Source organism: Chrysemys picta, chromosome 1 (assembly GCF_011386835.1).
Source record: "Chrysemys picta bellii isolate R12L10 chromosome 1, ASM1138683v2, whole genome shotgun sequence".
NCBI classification, from domain to species: Eukaryota; Metazoa; Chordata; order Testudines; family Emydidae; genus Chrysemys; species Chrysemys picta.
Window position 1 is genome coordinate 294,993,266 of NC_088791.1, and position 25,206 is coordinate 295,018,471.

General features: G+C 44.8%; 1 protein-coding gene across 6 annotated transcripts in view; it reads right to left on the reverse strand.

Annotated features, from left to right (window-relative positions):
• ERICH6B (glutamate rich 6B) overlaps positions 1-22,397 on the reverse strand; it is a 73,322-nt gene extending 50,925 nt beyond the window's left edge. For 5 of the 6 annotated variants that reach the window (XR_010600736.1, XR_010600735.1, XM_065593521.1 and 2 more), the window contains exons 1-2: positions 22,204-22,382; positions 2,522-2,905 (exon numbers count right to left, since the gene is read on the reverse strand). Coding sequence is in view for 4 of the 6 variants with exons in the window: in XM_065593521.1 (XP_065449593.1) it covers positions 2,522-2,905; positions 22,204-22,255 (436 nt within the window). In the remaining 2 variants the exon portion in view is untranslated. Of the gene's footprint in view, positions 1-2,521; positions 2,963-22,203 lie in introns of all 6 variants that reach the window. The other variant, XM_042842699.2, reaches the window with a different exon arrangement.
• Between the last annotated feature and the right edge of the window lie 2,809 nt (positions 22,398-25,206).

Here is a 25,206-nt window from a genome sequence, read left to right on the forward strand (position 1 = left end):
GGGGCCAGCACACCCTTGCAAAAATCTGGGGGGAGGGGAAGAAAAAAAAAAAAAAAAAAAAAAAAAACACATGACCCCATGTGCCTCGCCTACATGTCGCCTCCGGCTTCTGCCCAGCAGGGATGGGGGTCTTGGGGTTTCAGCTTTCAAACTTCTTAAGATTGTTGTATGTGGCTCAGAGTCAGTAAATTTGGCCACTGCTGGTATAAAGCCTTTGAAAATCATGGTTCCTACATGCTCAGTAGAGACCTCTTCAATCTTAGAAACTAAAAGCCAAAGTTTGTCCTCACTGAGCATGCTCACAGCTCCTAGTGTGAAGTCCCCACACAGCTACAGAGCATGCTCCAGCCCAGACTTCCCCCTAGTGACCACTCTCAGCTGCTCTGGGCTAGGAGGAGAGGATGAGTGGTCACTGGAACTCAGAACAGGGAGCCTGTCTCCTCTGAGTGCTCAATGACCTGTCTGGCTGGTATTCACACAGTGTGGAGGAGGAAGTCATCTGATTCTGAAGCAGAGGGGACAAAAGCTGGACCAGGGGTGAAGGAAAGGAGAGATTTGTACAAGAAGCCCGGTGAGACTGGGACTGGGGGCAGGAGAGAAACTGGGATTGGCTGGGCAAGGAGACTGGGGCTTGGATGAGCAACCTGAGGAGTAAAGACTAGGACTGGCTAGTCGAGAATTGACTGGGTTGAGGAGCCAAGGGTGGAGAAGAGACAAGAAAGGACAGAACATGGACAGGTTGAAGGTGATAGGACAGAAGGGGTCAAGTTTGAAGGGAACAGAAAGAAAACACTGGGCTCATGAGAGAACACTCCCTTCCAGAGCCTGAAATTGAACCCACAGTTCAAGTCTCACCATCCCTCTGCTCCCATCAAATAGCTTTGAAACTCACTGGCAAAGTAGGTCTCTCATCCCCCTCTAGTGCTGGTCCCCTTAGAAGATAACAACCTACTATTGTTATCAGTTACTTCCTTAGCGCAAGTGGCAGCGGTCTGTGCAGTGTATCTGAAAGTTCCAACCCTGCTATTGACCCATGTGAGTGTGGAATTTATATTTTTTCAATTGCTTAAAAAAAAAAAAAAAAAAATCTAGAAAATTATATACCCCTTCTCCCAAACCTGTGTGTAAAGAACTTTATAAATATTGCAAAATCAAGCTCTCAAAAATTACAAAATACCAGAATCAAGGTTGCCTCTGAAACCTTAATTCAGCATCCTTATGCATATGCATTATGATCCAGTCTTTAATTACACAATCACATACTATTTTTGCCACATTTTCTAACTTTTGAGTGCTTAACATTGCAATCTTAATCGTGTTCTTTAAACATAGATTTTGTGTGTGTAATTAAATAGAAGTGTGGCTATTGACCACACGTGAGCAACTCATTGCAAAATACATTTGGAATTTTAATCCCATATCCATAAGACATTATTTCATGTGAACTAGTGCATTTATAGAACAGGACCTGTTTTTTCACTCACTCCCTGGGTTTACACCAGTGGAACACCAATGACTTGGCTTCTGATTTACACTGGTACAAGGGAGCGGAGAATTGGGTATTTCTTACTACCAGTTTTAAAGACAATCATGTATAGCTAAGTGACTCCAGAATATTGGAGACTACAGTGAAATAAAAGGTGTTGAAAGCAGTGTGACATAGGTGATGAGGCAAAACCGTAGTGAGTATAAATAAATAAGATTTTTGTGACTTAAGAGGTACTTTAACAAACTCTTCTTCCCTCAGTTTTCTGCTTTGTACGGTTTGGCTCGATTGCCTGACAAGCAATAAAATACTGCTAAAGGCTGGATATAAAGCAAAAGAGTTGCAATCAAACAGATTTAGGATATCACCACCTGACATTGTCTTTGATTAATTTGCTGGTGGTTGTATGCAACAGAATAACTTGTTAAATTCCAGATGGGCATAAGCCACAAAATTCACATCTGGATTTCAAGCACTCTCAAAGTTCCAAGGTGTTGTTTTGGCCCCTCGTATGGATGGGATGGGATTTGCACCCAGCCTTGCCCTAACTCTGTTCCCATCATTGGTAAAATTCCCACTGACTTCAATGGGAGTATCTAGGCCAGAGTGCAGCACTATTGAAAATCCCTCCCAGAGGGTCTGTATTTGAAATTCAGATTTGGGTTCTGACCCCACCATCAAAGCTCAACACCCTTCTCTACCCAATATATCTGCTGCAAAAAATCCATCTGTTTATGTAGCAACTGTGGGTCCATTTCCCAAAGCTGGGTACCTAAAATGAGGTGCCTAAATCTGGATGTAGGTGTCCATGGGTGGGATTTTCTAAAGCACTCAGCATTGGCCTAACCCTGCTCCCACCAAAGTCAGTGGGAGTTTTACTGTTGCCTTCACTGGGAGCATTTAGATCAGCACTGAGCATCTTTGAAAAGCCCTCCCCGAGTACCCATTTTAGGCACCCAAGTTTGATAACCATGTTCTCCTTGTCTGAACACATTTTAAAAGGACAAAAAGAAATCCCCCTCTCAGCCAAAATACCTGCCAATAAGCTGCCTGTGTGTGAAATTTCTTCAGCCTTTTCCAAGTGAGTTTCCCTGGACTTTTTATCCAGCTCTCTTGGAAGGAAGGAGACGGCGCCTTCCGGATCTTTTTTATCTGGGACATGCTCTCCGCTGACTTCCCCACTCCTTTCTCTCTCCAGCAAACAGAGATTACTCTGCTTAACGTACTCCTCCACAGATTGGTTACCAAGGACTCCTTTTGCAGTCAAATACTCTTCTTCTAGCTTTTTAACATTTTCTACAGTGAGGCGCAAAATACCAGATTGGGAATCTGATGAAATACACCCAGAGGGAGACGGGGATGTTCTCGGTTGGGGCTGGTTACTGCCAGCCCCTGACAGCTTGTGTCCTTTCGACATATCTGCAATGCATTAAGGAGATGAAAATCTTCAGCAACAGGCAAAGTCAATTCATCATTCTGGTAACAAAGAAAGAAAGAATAATCCCATTAGTCATTTGCTACTGCTGGGCACATTGATTTATGTAGTTAAAATATTCACACTGAGATAACCTTATTAGATTGAAAATCACTCTCTTTTCAGGAGGGTCTACTAGGGCTCCAATCCAACAAAGCACTTAAACATGTCCTTAGTATTAAGCATATGCTTAAATCCCATGGAGGTCAGCAGGACTTTGTTAAGCGTGTGCTTAAGTGAATAGCTGAATTGGGCCCTGAGATAGCTTAAAAAAGGGAAACACCAAAATACCTCAGAGAACTCCATATTCATAGGCCCAAACACACTAGAATCAAATACCTCGCCTCATAATACACAATGTTACCGTGGTACCCACTAAAGATTGCACCGGTGATTTCATTATTAACCCACTTTTCCAGGAGCTTTGTCATTGGCTATAAAATACTGAATGGTTGAAACTTACCATATGAAGCCTGGATCCAAGTGCACTTTATATTCATTACCAGCGTCCAAACAAATTATTTTAGGCATTTTATGCTACATGCTGGCAAAGAACACAAATATAGAGAGGAATCTGTTTAACTGGCCCAGCTGGTCGTCCATTTAACATGCCAATTAAGAGATGACAAACAAGACAGCCCAAGAAAGACTTGAAATGAATAAAAATATTAGCCTTTGAAAATCCTGTATGGATTTGATATTTTTAGTTTTGTACAGCTCTTTGTGAAACATACACTAGTCAAGCAGAGCGACTTGTCCTGCTCTTTTGAATATCTGGCTGATGATATCTTCTTCCTCTGATCCACCCAATCCATTTTATGTAAAGAAAAAGGAAAAGATAGCTTGACGGCCCTGTGCTTCACAAACCCATCTTGGATAATCATGCATTGTTTTCCTCTACTCTGGTTGCTTACCAATATTGTCATTAACACTCATTTTACCTACGTTAAACATCAGATCAATAGTTTGGAGACTCTCCTTTACCTTTTTAAAGATTGGAGGAACATTCGGCTTCTTCCAGTGATTGGAAAACTCACCTGATTACCATAGATTCCAAGGTCAGAAGGGACCATTGTGATCATCTAGTCAGACCTCACCTATAACACAGGCCATAGAACTTCCCCAACATAATTCCTAGAGCAGATCTTTTAGTATAACATCCAATCCTGATTTTACAATTGTCAGTGATGGAGAATCCATCATGATCTAAGCTCGCTCTAGGCTGTGCGGCCACACAGCAGGCTATCAAAGGCCGCACCGGCGCACAGTGGGGAGAGGCACCTCTTTCTCAGCCCCGGGCTGCTGCGGTGAGAGAGGGCTGGGGGAGTCCTTTCTCCCTACCGTAGCCTCGGGGCAGCCTGCACTCCAAACCCCTCATCCCTGATCCCACCCCAGAGCCTGCACCCCCAGCCACAGCCCTCACCCCCCTGCACCCCAACCCTTTGCCCCAGCCCTGCGCCCCCTCCCACACTCCAACCCCCCCGGCCTCATCCCCGCCACGCATCACCTCCATATTGGTAGACATAACAAAATTCATTCCACACATGGATGTAAAAAATTAGAGGGAACATTGATCATGAGCCATGGCAAATTGTTCCAATGGTTAATTACCATCACTAATAAAACAATTAACATGTTATTTCCTGTCTGAATTTGTCTAGCTTCATCTTCCAGCCATTGGATCATGTTATACCTTTCTCTGCTAGATTGAGGAGCCCAATATTTGTCCCTCATGTAGATACTTACAGCCTGTGATCAAGTCACCCCTTAACCTTCTCTTTGTTAAGCTAAATAGATTGAGCTCCATGAGTCTGTACTATAAGCATGTTTTCTAATCCTTTGATCATTCTCCTGGCTCTTCTCTGAGCCCACTCAAATGTATTTACATTCTTCTTGAATTGTGGACACCAGAACTGGACACAGTATTGCAGCAGTGATCACACTGGTGCCAAATATTATCCTTGCTGTAGCTCTGCTATATTCTCAGATAGTTCCTTTGGGGGCCTATTACATCTCTACAAGTTCTGGAGAGTTTTGTTCATTATGTTTCTGTGGTTTCCTTTCCTTTTTATTGAAAGGGGCCTTCTGCAATATTTGTCCAAATTAAGGGCAAGGAAATTCAAGTCTGGTGAGGGAACCAAATGCAATTCCTTGCAAAGAACAACTGAGGCTCTTTAAGGAGTTCTGTGCTGTACATTGGTTTGGTGTTATTACAATGTATTTTGTTGCTTTCCAAGAAAGTCTTGCAAAAGCCATTTCAAAACATTTAGCTATTCTGAAATTCTTTCTGCCCTTTCCTATCCCACAACTGCTCCCCTTTTCCTGTCCTACCCTCTCCTTATAGCATACCCTCCTCCTAATAATAATTCCAGGGAATTCTGAGATTGGGGCTGGTGGAATGAAACTTTGGAGGCAAATTTTGGAAAAGCTTTTGGAAATAGGTGTGTGAGTATTTTATTGTGACATTCTGGTGTCAAACTTTTGATAAAATTAAAATTTACTTAAGTTCCCATCTTTTTTTAAACTTTTCTCCTTTTCTGCTTTTTCTCTTTCCCCTCTTCTTCCACTGAGAGGTTTATGTCTCTTTTTATTAGCAGTATTTTCTCTAGAATTTTTCAAAGCCATTCTCTGCTTTCACCATGTTAAGACACACTGCCATGTCATAGATGTGTGTTCCAACATAGTCGCTTTGGCCATGTGGAGCAGAATTTACCTACTCTCTTTCCTAGTTGGGCCTTCTTTACAAAAAATTCTCACTGATGGGAGCCTTACTGTAGACAAGGCTGTTTTTTACCACCACTTTAATTAACCTGATGGTAAAACACTAGGGCCCTGGCTATACTGGCCTACCACCAGTTCAGCCTCAGCAGAACCAGGTTGACTCTTACTGACCTAAGCAGACATAGGGTGTTTGCTATTGTGTGTGTTAATACTGGACATTTGCCTAACAGGATTTTGGAACAGTTTCCTGTATCTAAGGACATTAGAGGGTCCCACATTTTCCTGGGTAGCTTTCCTTATTATTATAAGAAATCATGGAGGCAATCTGCACAGCTGGAGACAGATGAGGATGGGCCCATCACAGAGAAGAGGACCAGGAGGAATTCTACATAGATAGAAGTTTCAAATTGATACCAGGTCCTGAATGTGGAAATGTTGGAAGATACCTCTCAAGATCCAGGAGGTCTAAGGGGACAGAGAGATGTAGTGTGGTGGGGCAGCTGCCCCACCCCTATGAGAGATTGGGCTAGGGCAGGCCAGAGCGGCTGCGCCGAGAGGCAGCCAATCAGGAAAGGCCTGTGGGAGAGCCAATGAGACCTGAGTAAGTGGCGGCCAATCAGGGCCAGGCTCAGCCCTATATAAAGGCTGCCTAGGAGAGGAGCAGGTGGTCTCTCCCAGACCTCTAACAGGGAAGGTCTGTCTCATGAGCTAGGAGACCAGCACAGGGGAGGGGAGGGGAGGGGAGGGGAGGGCACGGCACGGCACGGCACGGCCGAAGGAAACTCCAGCCCGCTACCTGCCAGGCTGCAGGCCCTGAGGGAAGGGCCTTAAGGGTGCAAAGGGGTCAGAGGGGAAGTGACCCAGGCAGAGCGGACAGCAAGTGAGGAGAGAGAAGGAGGGCAGGGAGGCTGCTGCTAGAGGGTCCCTGGGTCGGGACCCAGAGTACTGGGTGGGCCTGGGTTCCCCCTTGCCCCTTATATTGCAACTGGCCATGGGAAGTGGCCATATGGGACTGCACCATACCCCTGAGGGAAGGGTTTAGACTTTGGGAGCGGCTGGCCACTGCGGCAGGTGAAAGACTGGTGTTCGCCTGCCCTGGAAGGAAGGTGAGACTGGACTAGGGGGCACTGCTGGAGGGTAGTGTCCTGAAGGGGACACCGCGAGCAGAAGGGAGCAACGTGGGTCCAGGTGCCAATGGAGGGTGAGAGATGGACGGGACACCACCAGGAGAGGGTGCTCCCCATGGACTGAGCTAATTCCCGGAGCGACCAGCGGGAGGTGCCAGCGGTGGTGAGTCCCAACACCGTCACAGTATGGTACACACATGTAGATGGCAGCTTGGTCCAACCTGTACAAAAAACCGAGTTTGCCCTCAAAGAGTTCTCCAGCCATCCAAGGAAGACAGACAATCCTTGTTGGAGATCCAAAACTCAGAACACTTGAAAGAACATTCTGCAAGGGACAGGTGGACAACAGGACATTGTGCTGCCTTCCCAGAGCCAAAACATGAAGCTTCACTCCAAGATTGGATAGACTTCTAAAGTTGATGGGTAAGGAGCCACCAGGGATGGTTCACATTCGCACTGAGTCATGAAATATCAAATATCTCGCAGATAGTAGATGATTTCAGGGAACTCAAACTTGCTGAAGAAGAAGAATGTTCAAGCAATCTTCTCTGAGATCCTTGCTATCCCACCAGAGAAGGAAGACAGAAGGCAGAAGATTCTGGAAGTGAACCACTGGCTAGGTAAGCGGTGTAAGTTTTGGCTTTGTGGAACACTGATCCACCTTTTGTGGGAGAGCTGGCTGTTTAGTTTGGATGGCCTCCACCTCAGAAAAAGGGGGATCAATCTACCCAGGGACAGACTGGCTAGAGTAGTCAGGAGTGGGTAAACCAATAGCAAAACAGGAGTGTAAAAACAGGGAAGATCTGAGCACTCAGCACAAAATTAAGATGAGGAGAACAAAGTTAATTAAGGAACCAAAGGGCATGAGGAGAAAAAATTATTGAATTGCCTTAACACCAATGCTAGTAGCCAGGGTAACACAGAAGAGGAATTGGAATTGCTCATTTAGGAGGATAGTTCAATAACTAGCTGGTGTTATTGAACCCTGGTGGGATGATGTGCACAACTGGAATGTTAAAATAAATGGTTATAACCTATTTAGGAAGGATCAAGTGCATAAAGGGGGAGAGGGAGTAGCACTCAGTCAAAAATGGCATTACCTGTTTCTGAGTTACTGATAACTTGAAGAAAATTATCTGGAATGCTTATGAATCACTGTCCTAACAGATAAAGCACAAACTGTAGTATTAGTTAGTCTCCATTACAGATCACACTAGGGAACAGTATGACCACCTCTTTATGCATCTATCTATTATGTGAAAAAACACAAAACAAAACTGAGTGATCATGGGGGACTTCAATTTGAGTGATATGCTGGAGGACACATGCTGTCAATACTAAAACATCCTTGAATTTCTAAAAAACATCCTAGATGACATTTTCCCAACCCAAGAAGTGTTGCAGCCAGCATGGGGGAATTCTTTATTATATCTGGTCCTAATGGATAAGGAGGAACTGAACACACAACTAAAAATTAACGATAGCTTAGGTACAAGTGATCATGACTTGATCACATTTATAAAGTGCAAACAGAATAAAGTCCAAGCCCATAATATATATATATATATATACACACACTTGATGCTTTAATATAGCCAGTTTCAAAAAGCTGAAAACAATTATGAGCTAAATCAACTGGAAAGAAGAATTTAATAAAAATGTGAATGATAATTGGGAGTCATTTAAGAACACCTTACTAGATGCCCTAAAAGCAACAATCCCACAATTGATGAAGAAATCTGTGCTGATTAAAGAAACAACTGGTTTGGAGGGGAAGAGAAGGCAGCTATAAAAATTAATATATAGATATATATCTTGACAAATTGGAAAGGGTTTAGAAATGAGCTAGAAGAATGATTTAAGATCAAGAAAACCTGCCATGCATTGACACCGAAAAAACTCAGTCTATTTAGTTTATCCAAGAGAAGGTTAAAAGGCTACTTGGCTCACTATCTACAAGTACCTCCAGGGGAAGAAATTTTGATAGTAGAGGACTCTAATCTAGCAGACGTAGGCAACAAGATCCAATGGGTGGAAGCTGACAAATTCATGCTAGAAATAAGGAGCAAACTCTTAACAATGAGGGAATTTAACCATTGGAACAACTTACCTAAGATTGCGATGGACACGGTCACTTGAAGGCTTTAAATCAAGAGTGAATGTCTTTTTAAAAGATACGTTGTAGCTCTAGAAGAAGTTTATGGATGTGATTCTGGAAATCACTTGGTGAAATTCTATGGCCTGTGTTATGTTGGAGGTTAAATTAGATGAATGTTATGGTTCATTATTAAAATCTATTAATATAAATGAGGCCTGATCACAATTTGGTCCAGTAGTGGCTACTAATTAATAACAGATTCATTGATCCATAGATTCCAAGGCTAGAAGGGACCATTTACCATGATGATGATAGAGGTGGACCTCCTGTGTAACACAGGCCATAGAACTTCCCCAATGTAATTCCTAGAGCAGATCTTTTAGTAAAAGCACCCAATCTTTATTTTAAAATAATTGTCAGCGATGGAGAATCCACCACGACCCTTGGCTAATTGTTCCAGTGGTTAATTACCATCACTGTTAAAAATGTATACCTTATTTCCAGTCTGAATTTGTCTAGCTTCATCCTCCAGCCATTGGATTGTGTTATACCTGACACTGCTAGATTGAAGAGCACATTATTAAGTATTTGTTTGCCATGCAGATACTTATACACCGTGATCAAGTCATCCATTAACCTTCTCTTTGTTGAGCTAAATAGACTCAATGGGTTCAATCTATCGCTATAAGGCGTGTTTTATAACCCTTTAACCATCCTTGTGGCTCTCCAATTTATTAACACCCTTCTTGAATTATGGGCACCAGAACTGGATAGACTATTCCAGCAGTGGTCACACCAGTGCCAAATATAGAGGTAAAATACCTCTCTACTCCTAACAGAGATCCCCCTGTTTATGCACCCTAGGACTGCATTAGCTTTTTTGGCCACAGCAGCACACTTAGAGCGCCTGTTCACCTGATTATGAACCATAACCCCAAAATCTTTTTCACAGTCACTGTTTCCCTGGACAGTCCCCCATCCTGTAAGTATGGCACACATTCTTTGTTCCTACATTTTACATTTAGTCATATTAAAATGCACCCAGATTACCAAGCAATCCAGATGGCTCTGAATCATTTACCACTCCCCCAATTTTTGTGTCATCTACAAACTTTATCAGTGATGATTTTATGTTTTCTTCCAGGTCATTGATCAAAATGTTAAATAACATAGGGCCAAGAACCGATCCTTGCCAAGTGTTAAATAACATAGGGCCAAGAACTAGAAAAACACCTGCTCAATGAGTCTCCCTTTACAATTACATTTTGAGACCTATCAGTTAGCCAGTTTTTAATCCCTTTAATAGATGCCATATTAATTTTGTCACTAGTTTTTTTTTATACAAAAATATCATGTGGTACCAAATCAAATGCCTTAGAGAAGTCTCTGTATATTACATCAACACTATTACCTTTATCAACCAAACTTGTAATTTATCCAAAATATATATATCAAGTTAGTTTGACAGAATCTATTTTTCATAAACCTATGTTGATTTTCATTAATTACATTACCCTCCCCTAATTCTTTATTAATTGAGTCCCATATCAGCCGCTTCATTATATTGTCCAGGATCAATATCATACCATTTACCCTTTTAAAATATTGGTACAACAGTAGCTTTCTTCTGGAACTTCCCCAGTACTGTACTCCAAGACTTATTGAAAATCAACATTAAAAGTCCAGAGAGCTCCTCTGCCTGCTCTTTAAAAACTCTTGGATGCAAGTTATCTGGATCTGCTCATTTTAAAGAATCTAACTTTCATAGCTTCAGTTTAACATCCTCCAGAGATACTACTGGAATTGCCATATGATGACTATATCATCTCTTATCTCCAAATACAGATCAGAAATATTTATAGAACACTTCTGCCTTTTCTGCATTATTATTGATAATGCTAGCATTTCCATATAGTAATAGACTGATACAATTGTCAGGATTCTTTTTGTTCCTAATATATTTTAAAACTCTTTTTTTACTGTCCTTAACTCTGCTGGCCATAGAGTTCTGTTTGTATCCCTTTGCTTCCCTTATCAATTTTCTACAATTCCTAACTTCTGATTCATAATCATGACTATTAATTTTCCCCTTCTTCCACTTTTTTATTATCTATCTAGATATAGATAATATTTTATATTATATAATAAATATAAAATAAATAAAAACAAGTGGAAGAAGGGGAAAATTAATAGTCATGATTATGGCAACATCTTTTGTAAAGTGTCCCGTTGTGCTAGATGTTGTACTAATACACAGTAAGAGAGATTGTCCATGCCCCATAGAGCTTACAATCAAAATAGACAAGACAAACTAAGGGTGGGAGGACAAACAGAGGCAGCGATCTGAAGTGATTTACCCAGGGTCACACAATATGTCTGTGGCCAAACAGGGACTAGAAATCAGGCTTTCCAACTTCCAGTTCAGTACCAATCCACCAGCGCATACTGCTCCTCAAATTTACTACTGCTGCTGCGGCCCCTAGTTGGGCCAAGAAGAGGAGTTCCCAGATCACTTTCTCTTCAAGGAGTTCCCAGTACCTGTTGTTGTGGAGGAAGTTGAAAAGTTGTGTGTGTGACAAGAGTGAGACAAAGAGTCTGTTGGGACTTATGGTATTTTATTTAGTTGCTTATTGATATTTTATTATTTATTTAAAAGATTAAGTCTCAAAACCATCTAAGCGTTGTATATGGCTAGCCTTTATAACCATACATTTCCTCTCCCTTCTTTCTCCCTCCTTCATCCCTTCCACCCATTTGTTACACCCTGTTATGTCTTTTCTCATAACAGGACTGGATCCTGCCAGTGGGATCTACACAGGCTCAGGGGCGAGCCCAGGCAGATTCACTGGACAGCTCTTATCTAGCCTTTAGAATATAAACTCTGCAGAGCAAGGACTGTCTCTTACTTTATGTAACGTGCACTGTGCAACGTTACTATTACTATTCCACATGAGGATGGACTACAAGCTGTCAGGAACAGTATCCCTGATGAGGCCACAGCAAGCCTGGTGGCTGAGCTTTGTGACTTTGTCCTCACCCACAACCACTTCAGATTTGGGGACAACTTATACCTTCAAGTCAGTGGCACTGCTATGGGTACTCGCATGGCCCCACAGTATGCCAACATTTTTATGGCTGACTTAGAACAACGCTTCCTCAGCTCTCGTCCCCTAATGCCCCTCCTCTACTTGCGCTATATTGATGACATCTTCATCATATGGACCCACGGAAAGGAGGCCCTTGAAGAATTCCACCTGGACTTCAACAATTTCCACCCCACCATCAACCTCAGCCTGGACCAGTCCACACAAGAGATCCACTTCCTGGACACTACAGTACAAATAATTGATGGTCACATAAACACCACCCTATACCGGAAACCTACTGACCGCTATACGTACCTACATGCCTCCAGCTTCCATCCAAGACACATCACACGATTCATTGTCTACAGCCAAGCCCTAAGATACAACCAAATTTGCTCCAACCCCTCAGACAGAGACAAACACCTACAAGATCTTTATCAAGCATTCGTAAAACTACAATACCCACCTGGGGAAGTGAGGAAACAGATTGACAGAGCAAGACGGGTACCCAGAAATCACCTACTGCAGGACAGGCCCAACAAGGACAATAACAGAACACCACTGGCTATCACATACAGCCCCCAGCTAAAACCTCTCCAGCGCATTATCCACGATCTACAACCTATCCTGGAAAATGATCCCTCACTCTCACAGACCTTGGGAGGCAGGCCAGTCCTCGCTTACAGACAACCCCCCAACCTGAAGCAAATACTCACCAGCAACTACACACCACACCACAGAAACACCAACCCAGGAACCTATCCCTGTAGCAAACCTCGTTGCCTACTCTGTCCCCATATCTACTCTGGCAACAGCATCAGAGGACCCAACCACATCAGCCACACCATCAGGGGCTCATTCACCTGCACATCCTCTAATGTCATATATGCCATCATGTGCCAGCAATGCCCCTCTGCCATGTACATTGGCCAAACGGGACAGTCCCTCCGCAAAAGAATAAATGGACACAAATCGGACATCAGGAATGGTAACATACATAAGCCAGTAAGTGAACACTTCAATCTCCCTGGTCATTCTATTACAGATTTAAAAGTCACTATCATTGAACAAAAAAACTTCAGAAACAGACTTCAAAGAGAAACAGCAGAACTAAAATTCATTTGCAAATTCAACACCATTAATCTGGGCTTGAATAGGGACTGGGAGTGGCTGGCTCACTACAGAAGCAGCTTTTCCTCTCCTGGAATTGACACCTCCTCATCTATTATTGGGAGTGGACTTCATCCACCCTGATTGAATTGGCCCTGTCAACACTGGTTCTCCACTTGTGAAGTAACTCCCTGCTCTCCATGTGTCAGTATATAATGCCTGCATCTGTAACTTTCACTCTATGCATCCGAAGAAGTGAGGTTTTTACTCACGAAAGCTTATGCCCAAATAAATCTGTTAGTCTTTAAGGTGCCACCAGACTCCTTGTTGTTTTTGTGCAACACCTGTGACCCCAATCTTGGCTGGGGCCTACCACAATACAAATAACTTTTCTTTCGTTTGTTGGAGAGGAAGAGGATTCTTCCAACCAACCCATCCCTGCCCTTCTGCAGCTCTGAGCAAGGCTACTACACTAGAGCTAGTCAGTGTTTTTTCTGATTAAAAATGGCCTTTTTTTCAACCTATGGGACTTTTCACAAAAAAAAAAAAAAAAAAAAGAATATTTTTCTTCTTGAACATTTCAGTGACATTCTTACTGATATTTATCATCATTTTTTTACTGAATGTTTGCTTGTGGTTAAAAAATCATGACAAAAATAAAAAATTGCACAGAAACTTTAGCGAAAAATGGAAAATAGGCCCATTTTGAACCCTGCAAAACAGAAACTGTTCTTAATTTTCATACAAAGCAGAGGGGTTTTTTTTTTTTTGACTAGCTCTATACAATAGCAGAGCTTCGTGGCAGTATCCACTCCCTAATATACAGTGTGTTTAGCCTAGGGTGACCAGATCACCAAAGACAAATATCGGGACGCGGGGGGGGGGGGGGGGTGGTGACTTGGGGGGGGGGCGTGGCAGGGGGCGGGGCCAAAAAAAAAAAAAAAAACTTCCTCCGCAAGTGCTGGAGGGAGGCCCGGGAGACTCAGGGGAAGCGCGGGGCCGGGGTGAGTAAGAGTCCGGCCTGGCCCCGAGCAGGCAGGACTCAGTCGGGCGGTAGGGAGAGGAGGGGGGCAGCCCGCGGGGCCAGGAGGCGGCTGTTCTCACCCCCGGGCAGCGGGACTCGGGAGCAGCCGCTGCTGCAGCTCCCACTGCCGCGGGGGAGGAAGCAGCCATGGCGCTTGGCGCCCGCGGCTCTGGCGCCCCCGAACCCCCCGAGCCGGGGCCTGCTGCGGGGACCCAGCAGCGCGCACGCTGCGCCCAGCCCCTGGCCAGCGTCTGGGCTGCCCAGCTGGTGCTATCCCGCGGCGGCCCCGGAGTGGGGGCAGCAGGCCCCAGCCCCCCCGTCCCGCAGGGGAACGAACGGGGCTGGGCGGCCGATGCCTCCGCCCCGGGGCCACCGCGCGATAGCACCAGCTGGGCAGCCCAGACGTGCCTAGCCAGGGGCTGGGCCCAGCGTACGCGCTGCTGCAGGCCCCGGCTCGGGGGGTTCGGGGGCGCCAGAGCCGCCGAGCGCCATGGCCGCTTCCTCCCCCGTCGCCTGGCCCCGCGGGTCGCCCCCCTCCTCTCCCAACCACCCGAGTCCTGCCTGCACTGGGCCAGGCCGGACTGTTACTCACCCCGGCCCCGCGCTTCCCCTGCGTCTCCCGGGCCTCCCTCCAGCACTTGTGGAGGGAGGGGGAATGGTGAGCCCGGGGAAGAGGCGGGGATTCGGGGAGGGAGCCAATCGGGGGAGGAGGGGGCGGAGTCGGGGCAGGGGGGGGGGGGCGCGAGCACTTCCGGGCTCGAGGCTCGGGGCATTTCCTTGTTTGTCCGGTTGTCCCGACCGCAGGTCGGTCGGGACGCGGGACAAACAAGGAAATATCGGGACGGTCCCGATAAAATCGGGACGTCTGGTCACCCTAGTTTAGCCTGACCTCCCACTCTCCATACCCTGATGTTCTTAAAATGAAGTGTCAAAATCAACTTACAAACCAGGTGCAAATGTAACACCAACGTCCTTTGGTGGTTTGTTGGCAGCAGAGATCACATCTGGAACCTAGTACAGGAGGTTTTATTACCTGAACTAACACAATCCTCAGATAGCTGGTGCTGCAGCTGACTTATCAATTTCTAGTTGACTTACCCACTACTAGAGCGGGACAGAGTGCCACACTTTCATAAAGAACTAATGGTGGGAAGTCATTTCAAATGCATTTTCCCCCCTGCCACACAAGTGCAAAATACGAACTCCGTACAAATCTAACATCCTAGACTGTAGGGCAAGGGACTGTGTCTACCTCTGTGTTTGTACAACATCTGCCATAATGGGGCTTTCATCTTGATCCAAGCATCTGGACAGTTTCGCTATTAATACAAATTTATATTGCAATAGTTTCTAGGGCGCCCGATAAAGGATCTAGTCCTTGTTGTTCCCTACAAACATAAGACAGTTTCTGCCTTACAGAGCTCATGGTCTAGGAAGCCATGAAATAAAATATCAAATAATAATCCAGTTGCATTAAAATTACAGCCTAGAAAATAAACTAAACTACGGAATGTTAAATTGCCATTAAAAATGTCACAAGGGATCACCTGTTCAGAATACACAAATGTTTGCATGCAGCTATTCCTCTCCTGCAAAGCTCTAAGCGGAACCAAATCAAGCTGTGCCAGGGCACCCAGACATCACAGCCGTATTTAGAAAAGTAAGCAAAAGTGATGCTTGTCTGCTATTTCCTTTACACAGCTTCACAGTCCTTGCAGCTCTTCTATGATGAAATCTAGTCCGAACACTTGAAACTTAAGGAAATAAACACATCTGAAGTGGACTGAAGATTGCAGGTTTATGAGGCAATCTCCTTTGATTCATCAGGGGACATAGGAAAAGAGATGATTATATTCATTTTAATAAAAGTGGAAGCGCCTAGCTGGCATAGCTGCCCCTTGCATTTATTTCTTCCTTAGTTTCATCTTCTGTCTCACCACCAGTGCACTTCAATTCTCCATGGCAATCAGAACTGACATATTTGCTGGAAGCAGCAGAAGGACCTTGTTTGATCCAGGGCCTTCAGGCAGTGAAGTGAGTGTCAGAGCAGCCTTCCCTCATTAAAAACAAAACATCTGGTCACTGACAATCTCGCCCAGATAAAATTGACCACTCAAGTGAGCTTGGAGTCCCCTTGGTGAAGCAAGTGACTTAGCATGGCCTACTGTTCACCTAATATACATTCCGGTCACATCCGCTTGGTTCACGATTTAAAAACATGTTTCCCTTACTCTGAGCACTTCAATCATAGCTCATAAAAATCAAGCTGTATTCATTCCAGTTCACGCATCCTCATGATTTGGGCTTGGAGGAAATCATCATTTGAGAATCAGAAACTCTTTCAGGTTACAGTGGGGGTAAGTGCTATTGGCCTTAGAGAATGATCCACGGGGGAAGGCTGAAAGTGGGTCTTTATGTTCAGGGATGGGGTGAGTGCCTGGCTTTCTCACATGTGCGGACGCTCCCTGATGACCTTCTACCTTAGCTTTCATGGGGAGAAAAGTGAAGAGTCCCCGAAGCCTTGTCTATACTCAGGCATAGCCTTGATTCGGCACTAGCACTAGCACTAGCACTGACCCCTATAGACAACATTATGCCTGGGGTTTACTCTGACTGAGCTAATTGAAATTTACCCCTTGGTGCAACCAGGATAAACCCTGATTAAGTCATTTGAAAAACTCCAGCTTGCTTTTCCTACACATAGGGGTCAGCAATGATGTAGCTGCACAGATTGCTGGCCACTGATTGCCGAATCAGAGCTATTCCTGACTGTAGATAGGGCCTGATTCTCCCCTCACACCAGTCTTATATTGGCGAGCCTTCACTAAGATATTCCTGATTTACACCAGCTGAGGAGAATAATCAGGCCCAGAGACTCTGGCAATAAGCTCTGTAGTGAGTTGAGCCCGGGTGCCACCCTTGGGAAGCTTGCATGTCGTTTGAGGGTAATGAATGCACTTGGAAGCATTTCTCAGAGAGAATCCCTAGCAGGCATAAGAGCTGAATGAAACTGCATCAGCATCCAGTGCACGCTGTGAGGACACAGAGAAGACTCCCTCCCTCTGGGATTAACCAAGGACAGGGGAGGGAATCTTATTATTTGATGTTTATTATTTGTATTACTGCACATCCCAAGCCAGCTGCAGGAGGAGGAAAATGTAATCCTCTTAAATGAGGTTAAACACAAAGTATCAAACTGAGAACTGCCAGCAAAATTATTTCTAATTGTAAACTCCCTATACATGTCCCAAAAGATAGAGAACTAATATGTATGCAGTGCTAAAGAGACTTTTGTATACAGCAACTTAGGCCCTAACGGAGAATTTTCACACAGCAGTAAGCCTGGAAATAATACTCGGTCAAAAGAATTTTACTCAGCCTGCATTTTCCTTTGTTATATTTAAAGATAGTTGTGCTTGCGTAGGTGATCTTTCCTTCCAAGCAGGGACTGCTTGATCCCACAGTATTCATAATCCTCTGCTTCCATAGTCTATTGCTATGGAAATGCATAAAATGGTGATTGCTATTTGTAAGCCCTGACAGGCACAGATCTGATCACGAAGGTACTATCCCTGCTCGGAGGAGCTTACAGACTACAACAGGTGGACAATACAAAATGCACTGAGAGACCCAGAGGAAGGGCCTCAAATGCAGAATTGTGATTTTACTGAAAAACAGGCGGAGAGGCAGGATTTGCTGTGAGGGAGCAAACAGCAAATGGGCCCACTTCTCCTCTAATGGACACCGGTATGAATCAAAGTGAGTTCCACCAGGCCAGGTTCTGATCTCAGTTACTCAGGTGTAAATCTGGAGTAATTGAACTGACTTCAATGGAGTTTCTTGAGATTCACTGGAGTAATGACATCAGGGTTGAGCACAGCAAAGTTACACTGGTGCAAGAGGGGAATCAGGCCCTAATATCTTTGACAATTAACAAAATTGATAAGAGTTAATAAATCCATTAATCGTTTGGACACACTTGATTTCTGCTCAGCTTCTTGGTAAATTTCCCCGTGTGTAAGGCCTTCTTGAAGAAAGAAAGTTGAAGAATAAGGGCTTGTCTACATGAGCATTTAGTTCACAGCAATCTGCAGTGTGAATCTACCCTGCACTAACCGTCCGGGTGGGCCCTGCTATGTGCATTAAGTTTGTTAGAGCACTTTAACCCACTCCCGTTCTAAAGCAGGGTAGATCACGTCATCAGGGTCCACGTGGACAGTTAGCATGTGGCAGGTTAGTGGAGTGTAGATTCACATCTCAGATTGCCACAAACTAAATGCTTGTGTAGATAAGCCCTAAGAGTTCAGTCACAAGGGCAAATCCCAGTATATTATTCTGCTCCCTCTCAGGCCCCATCCTTAATTGGGCTTGTTCCCTCTCTCCATTGAGAATAGGATGCAGTGCTATATTTTTCTGCCAAAGGACAAAATGCCAGAAGGGGTGGGGGAGTGGAAAAAAAAAAATCAACAGATGTATAGCTGGTCCTTTTTGTCTCTTGTTTGAGAGGTCAAGCAGTTCAGGAAGCCAGTATAACCCATGGGAACCTCTCTCTGTAACTCAGCACTTTCACACTGCTATCCTAATGAACACACTTGTCATCAATACCCAAAGACAGGGACCCCACACTTCTCATGGGGGTGGCACACTTGGTAGAAGTAACCAGAAAAGCTTTTGTAAAGAAAAAAATTAAAAGTGCTGTATAAATTCTAAACCATTCATGTATGTAGGCCAGTTCTTCCCTCCGTGACACTAATTTTAGACCTGTGTACTCCCATTGATATCAAGTGAGGTACAGCAACACAGATGTGGTGTAACACAATGGAGCAGACACATTTTAAAACAAAACAGTCCCACACAATTCCTCCATCACATTCCTCCCCAGATCTGTGCTTTCCCTACCACAGCTGATGTTATGGCAACCAGCTAAAATAGCTCTATTTGGCACTGTTCTAGGTGTTTGTACAATAATCAACTATTGCAAGTAACACAATTCTACACAGGGTCCAATTCTGATGTCCTTACCGACGCTGAGTAGCACTTACTCAGATAAGTACCAATAGCTCTATTGGAGTCAATAGCAGTACTCATGGTAGTGCACCTCAGTGTAAACTAAAGGGTGGCAGAACTGGGCTAGACTGTAAAGTTACAATCGGCTCTGTGTAAGGGGGCAGCATTGTGCTCTGGTCTGCTCTTAGGATGACAGAGCTAACTATGACTCTCAACCAAAACACCTTCTCTGCTCTCCCCCATGCTATGGGTTGGGGGAATAAACTCCTTCATTCCCTTTAGTGCAGCAGTTTACTCCTGTCTAGGCACCCAGTCAGCTACTCTGCCTTGCTTAGCAGCCCATCTAACCCATAGCGTCTAGATCCCTTCTGGACCAGATTCTCATAGGTGCCACTCAGCATGAGTAGTGCTGACTTCGGTAGGAATGATCATGAAGTCAATGACACGCACCACACATGGAATCAGGTGCATTCAGTATGAGTAAAGGTATCAGAAACAGGCCTCTGTACAAAAATAAGACCAGTGTTACTCAGAGAAGACCTTAGCTCAGTGGAAGTTTCTATCGCTGGGCCTGATTCTCCATCACTTGGCACCTTGTGCAGTCATTTACACCCGTGCAAAGTACGTGTAAAATGCTAGTAAATGAGACTAGTTACTTCTCTGCATTCACGTTGCACAGATGTAACTGGCTATACCAGGTCAGAGGAGGTAAGAATAAGGCCATAAGTCTCTGTCTTTGGTGTTTTCAATTCACCCATCATATTGGTATTTAAATGGCAAGTTGCACCACTGCATCCCAGGGCAGGCTGGGCACATATTCTATTAACAGTTGAGGAACTTACGTTTCTGAAATACTCTCTAAAAAGCTTCATCGTTCAACAGGAAAGCAGTTATACGACATAATAAAAAAGAATGGGTCAGTCCATAAATTGCAGTTATTGGGGAGTATTTATGGATTCTTGTCATAAAAGAACAGAGATAAAGTGTTGCTAGATAGTCTGAATGCAAAAAATTCCCAGAACATAATATTTCCAGTTATACTGGCTCCTTCGTGCTTTGAAAGTAGAAATGATTGTTCTGATGATACCACAGAAGAATTATTATATTTAGCTTTAAGTAATATTTCTAGTTTGAATCAGAAACAGTAGTAGAGTTTTGATTTCCAACACGGCAGTAGGTTTCAGGCAGAAATATTTTTCACCTATTTCTATATACAGGACCTGGTTCTCTAGTCACTTATGTGAGTTTCACACCAGTGTAACTCCATTGACTTCAGTGGAGTTACTCCTGAGTCACCCATGTGAGAGAAGAATCAAGTCCATGTAACAGTGCACGAGGCCCTTTCCTTTACAGAGGGAAAGGATTTTAAGAGGGCCCAGTTCTGCAACCTTTACACATGGCAAATAATACATTAGTCCCTTGGGTCCATATATAGGCCCTAGTGGCCCTAAACACAGGGCTAAAAGTAAATTTCCACCATGTACCTTATAAAGTGCTGGGACGTAAGTTAGGCACTAAACTAAAATATACCAGGGATAAGGACCAAATTTAAGACGCCAGATTCCAGTCTCATTTATAATGGGCAAATCTGCAGTAACACCAAAGACGTAAATATGGTTACTCCAGATTTACACTGAAATAAATGAGTCACCTGATTATTCATCTAGTCCCCAAAATAAGCACCTAGAATTCTAGCATTATGGGTAGCTCTCGGGGGTGGGGGGGTGGGGGGGACGGGGGGTGGGGTGGGGAAGAGCCGGAAACACGTCCAGAAATCGCTATTATAACTAGCAGTTTAGCAACAGAAATGTATTAGAGTTTGACTTGCAAATGCGTAGGTGTGGACAAGGTGCTAAGATTCTATACAAACCTCTCATCCCTTTCCACCAAGTTTATTAGGTTTTCCATCCAGCAGTGCTGGAAGAATTTGTATAGTGTGGAATGCTGAGAGCCATTTAACTAAACTATATAGGGACTGGGAGTGGCTGGCTCATTACAGAAGCAGCTTTTCCTCTCCTGGAATTGACACCTCCTCATCTTTTATTGGGAGTGGACTACATCCACCCTGATTGAATTGGCCCTGTCAGCACTGGTTCTCCACTTGCGAAGTAACTCCCTTTTCTCCATGTGTCAGTATATAATGCCTGCATCTGTAACTTTCACTCCATGCATCTGAAGAAGTGAGGTTTTTACCCACGAAAGCTTATTCCCAAATAAATCTGTTAGTCTTTAAGGTGCCACCAGACTCCTTGTTGTATTTAACTAAACTGTAAATCTTGTATAAAATGGAAATTATTTCAAGCCAGAGGATGAGGCAGCACCCCCAGCACTCCATTACTTATGTTCCCATCTATATGCCTGCTTCAAAATGGTTTGCCCTTGGAGAAGCCCTCATCTTTTTTCAGACCTACTGCCAGTATTTCGGGAAGGTTTTGTTTGTTTTTAATCCAGATTGCAGAGGGGAAATTTGGAGGTCAATACAAACTAGAGAAAGTATAAAATATTAAGCAATATTAAGGCAGCCACAGTGTTTAATATTCACAGCTAGATTCTCCTAAACCTCTCTTCCAGTAATAAAATCTCAGAGAACTGTCTCAACAAAGTGCAGTTTTTACCTCTTCTTTCCGAAGAAACATTTGAGTGAGAACCACCCTCTTCCTGAGTCAAACCCCTCAAAGACGTGCCAAACACACAGACCCCTCAACAAAGTCAGCCTAGCATGTGCATCTCTGCTCACCAGTCCTATCTGCCCCCCGCGTGAGGAGGGGTATTTGGGCCAGCCCCGCCTGGGGGGTGGAGGGCTTGGGCCAGCCCACCACGGTGTCCCATTTTCCCTTTGGGAAATATGGTCACCCTAGCAATAGCTCAAAAACAAAACAGACAAAAAGCCCAACACCAAAAAAACCTCTCTCCCTGCGCAACCAGATTTCCCCCCTCTCTCTCCCACCCTGGAAACTTACTTCCCTTGTTTTGCAACATGTTCTGCCTTTCAGTGACATCAATAACTAATTAGTGCTTGTGAGAAATGAAATGCACTCGGTCTGCAATTCATTCCTCTCTTCTGTCCCACCTCTCCTGACCAGCCAGTCCCGCTCCTGGTCAATTTTTAGCTCGGATGCCATCACAGCGGCTCAGCATTCCGCGCCCCCACGCTCAGACCTTCCTTTCGAATCCTCGCGACTCCAACGTTCGGAAAACATTGTCCTAACGTTCTCTTAGCCGCCGGAACTAGCTCAGAGCTCGCCTCGAACCCAGTTTAAGCTTGCCCCGCCCTCAGCCGGCCCACAGCTGTTAGTGTGTTTCGCTTTCTACTCCCATGGCAACCCGAGCACCGCTGCCTTGCCCTGAGGGATGCTCGGCCAAGAGAGCAGATACCCTGCATGGGGGATTGCTTGCAATTTACTCATCTGCTTTCTGGCTGGGGAAATTCCTTAGGCATCCTGTGCTAATGGCCTGGCACAGACTTAAATCTCATTCCTTAATATAACTGGAACATTACCTGGACTGAAATAGGCATAGACCGGAGAGGGATGGAGGCTTGGGAGATGCTGTGTTCCTGAAAGCTAAAGTCCTCTGGTCAGGAAAGTTCAGCGACACCTTTCTTCTGAGTCAAGATGTTAGCGCCTATATCCTGGTCCATTTCCAACTAAGTACGGCTTCCTGCCCCCAGAACAAGGTATCCCGCTTCCCTTTCTATCCTAAACTGTTGTGCAGTGCAGTGGCGCCCCCAGCCATACACGTTACTCATGGTACATACCCCCTGGCAGGGATACCAACTCATCAGTGTTGGCCACTCCCAAAAGCAGTGGTAAGGAGGAGCAAGTTTTGCCTTGTGCCCCCTTCATCATGACAGAGGGGAGCAACACTGCAACCCCCATGCACCAGGTTGTAGTGCCACTCACTCAGTTTTGGCCCTACCACCAGTTGTCACGATAGCAGAGCCAAATCTGGGTAGCCAAATCTGGTGGACAATGCTGCTCCTCCTTGCTGCTGCTGTGGGGCTGGTTCCTGCACTAGGGCTTCCCCCTGGGCCAGCCTAACCTTGGCCTGCTGACAGCAGCCCCTGTCCCGTTTGTTGTGCCCAGGCTGCAGGACTCACTCAGCAACAGCCTGAAGACCTGCTGCAAGTATGGGGAGCTGCAGTAAATGTCCGCACTGGAGAGCCTGCTGGGAGAGGGGCAGTGGACAGTACCACGTGAAAAATTTCTGGGGTGCTTTGTTGTTCTGCGCTGTTAACCAATAGCTCTGTTTACACACAAAAGAGTGCTACAATTCAGTGGTGAGTGATATGTTCCCATATATCCTTGACATGCCACATCCCTCCTGCAGATCTATTTATCGACCCAGGTTTTTATACGGTTGCCCATTAGCATGGCATCTGAGCAGCTGAGTGTACAGTGCCTCTGTGTTTGGAAAGTCTTGGAAATAGGCAAAGGCTGGTTCTGTGCATCACTCAGATGTTTTTTCATAAAGAAGAGGGAAACGCTATAGTTGGCAGCCGGTATCAAGCGGAGTGCCCCAGGGGTCTGTCCTGGGGCCGGTTTTGTTCAACATCTTCATTAATGATCTGGATGATGGGAGGGATTGCACCCTCAGCAAGTTCGCGGATGACACTGAGCTGGGGGGAGAAGTAGATACGCTGGAGGGTAGGGATAGGGTCCAGAGTGACCTAGACAAATTGGAGGATTGGGCCAAAAGAAATCTGATGAGGTTCAACAAGGACAAGTGCAGAGTCCTGCACTTAGGATGGAAGAATCCCATGCACCGCTACAGACTAAGTGGCAGTTCTGCAGAAAAGGACCTGGGGATTACAGTAGACAAGAAGCTGGATATGAGTTAACAGTGTGCCCTTGTTGCCAAGAAGGCCAGTGGCATATTGGGCTGCATTCATAGGAGCATTGCCAGCAGATCGAGGGAAGTGATTATTCCCCTCTATTCGTCACTGGTGAGGCCACACCTAGAGTATTGCATCCAGTTTTGAGCCCCACACTACAGAAAGGGTGTGGACAAATTGGAGAGAGTCCAGTGGAAGGCAATGAAAATGATTAGGGGGCTGGGACACATGACTTATGAGGAGAGGCTGAGGGAACTGGGCTTATTTAGTCTGCAGAAGAGAAGAGTGAAAGAGGATTTGATAGCAGCCTTCAACTACCTGAAGGGGGGTTCCCAAGAGGATGGAGCTAGGCTGTTCTCAGTGGTGGCAGATAGAACAAGGAGCAATGGTCTCAAGTTGAAGTGGGGGAGGCCTAGGTTGGATATTAGGAAACACTATTTCACTAGGAGGGTGGTGAAGCACTGGAATGGGTTACCTAGGGAGGTGGTGGAATCTCCATCCTTAGAGGTTTTTAAGGCCCAGCTTGACAAAGCCCTGGCTGGGATGATTTAGCTGGGGTTGGTCCTGCTTTGAGCAGAGGGTTGGAGTAGATGACCTCCTGAGGTCTCTTCCAACCCTGATATTCTATGATTCTAAAAACCGCATTTAAGGAGACAGCTATTTTAGAGTCTAGTGCTGATGTGGACAGGTGTGACCAAGAACTCTGTTGCACTTTCTTGGGGTCTTTTGCTTCATAAATCTCACTGGCAGCTCTGGCTTTGTCTTTTATAGACCGTTTCATTGGTCCTGAGCCCTATATGTTACTTAGAAGGATATTTTTTCATCTTTGCTATTATTCTTATGTGGTGGCCCAATAAGGTGACCTTAAGTAATTCACGAGGAAGAATTTTTCTTATGTTCTGTTATTCTGGGTGTTGAAATGAGAAAAATGACAATAACTGAAACAAAACTAAATGTGATAAGGTCAATGGCCATAATGCCATGTTGCCAGCAAAGCCCCGTGCTCTACGTGCCCTTCGGCTTGCCAGCACATCCTCGCTTTTCTTTTTGTGAAATGGCAATAGAAACTGAACAAAATGTCAGTGGATTTGACCTTTGCAAGTCTGAAGGAGTTAAAATTGATAAGAGGAAAGTTGGAGACAGTGTAGTACTGGAGTAGCTTGCAACCCTTTACCTATTCCAGCAACCGGGACTTCTTCCCCCATGCCAATTTAAAATTTTAATCTGACATCATGGAGG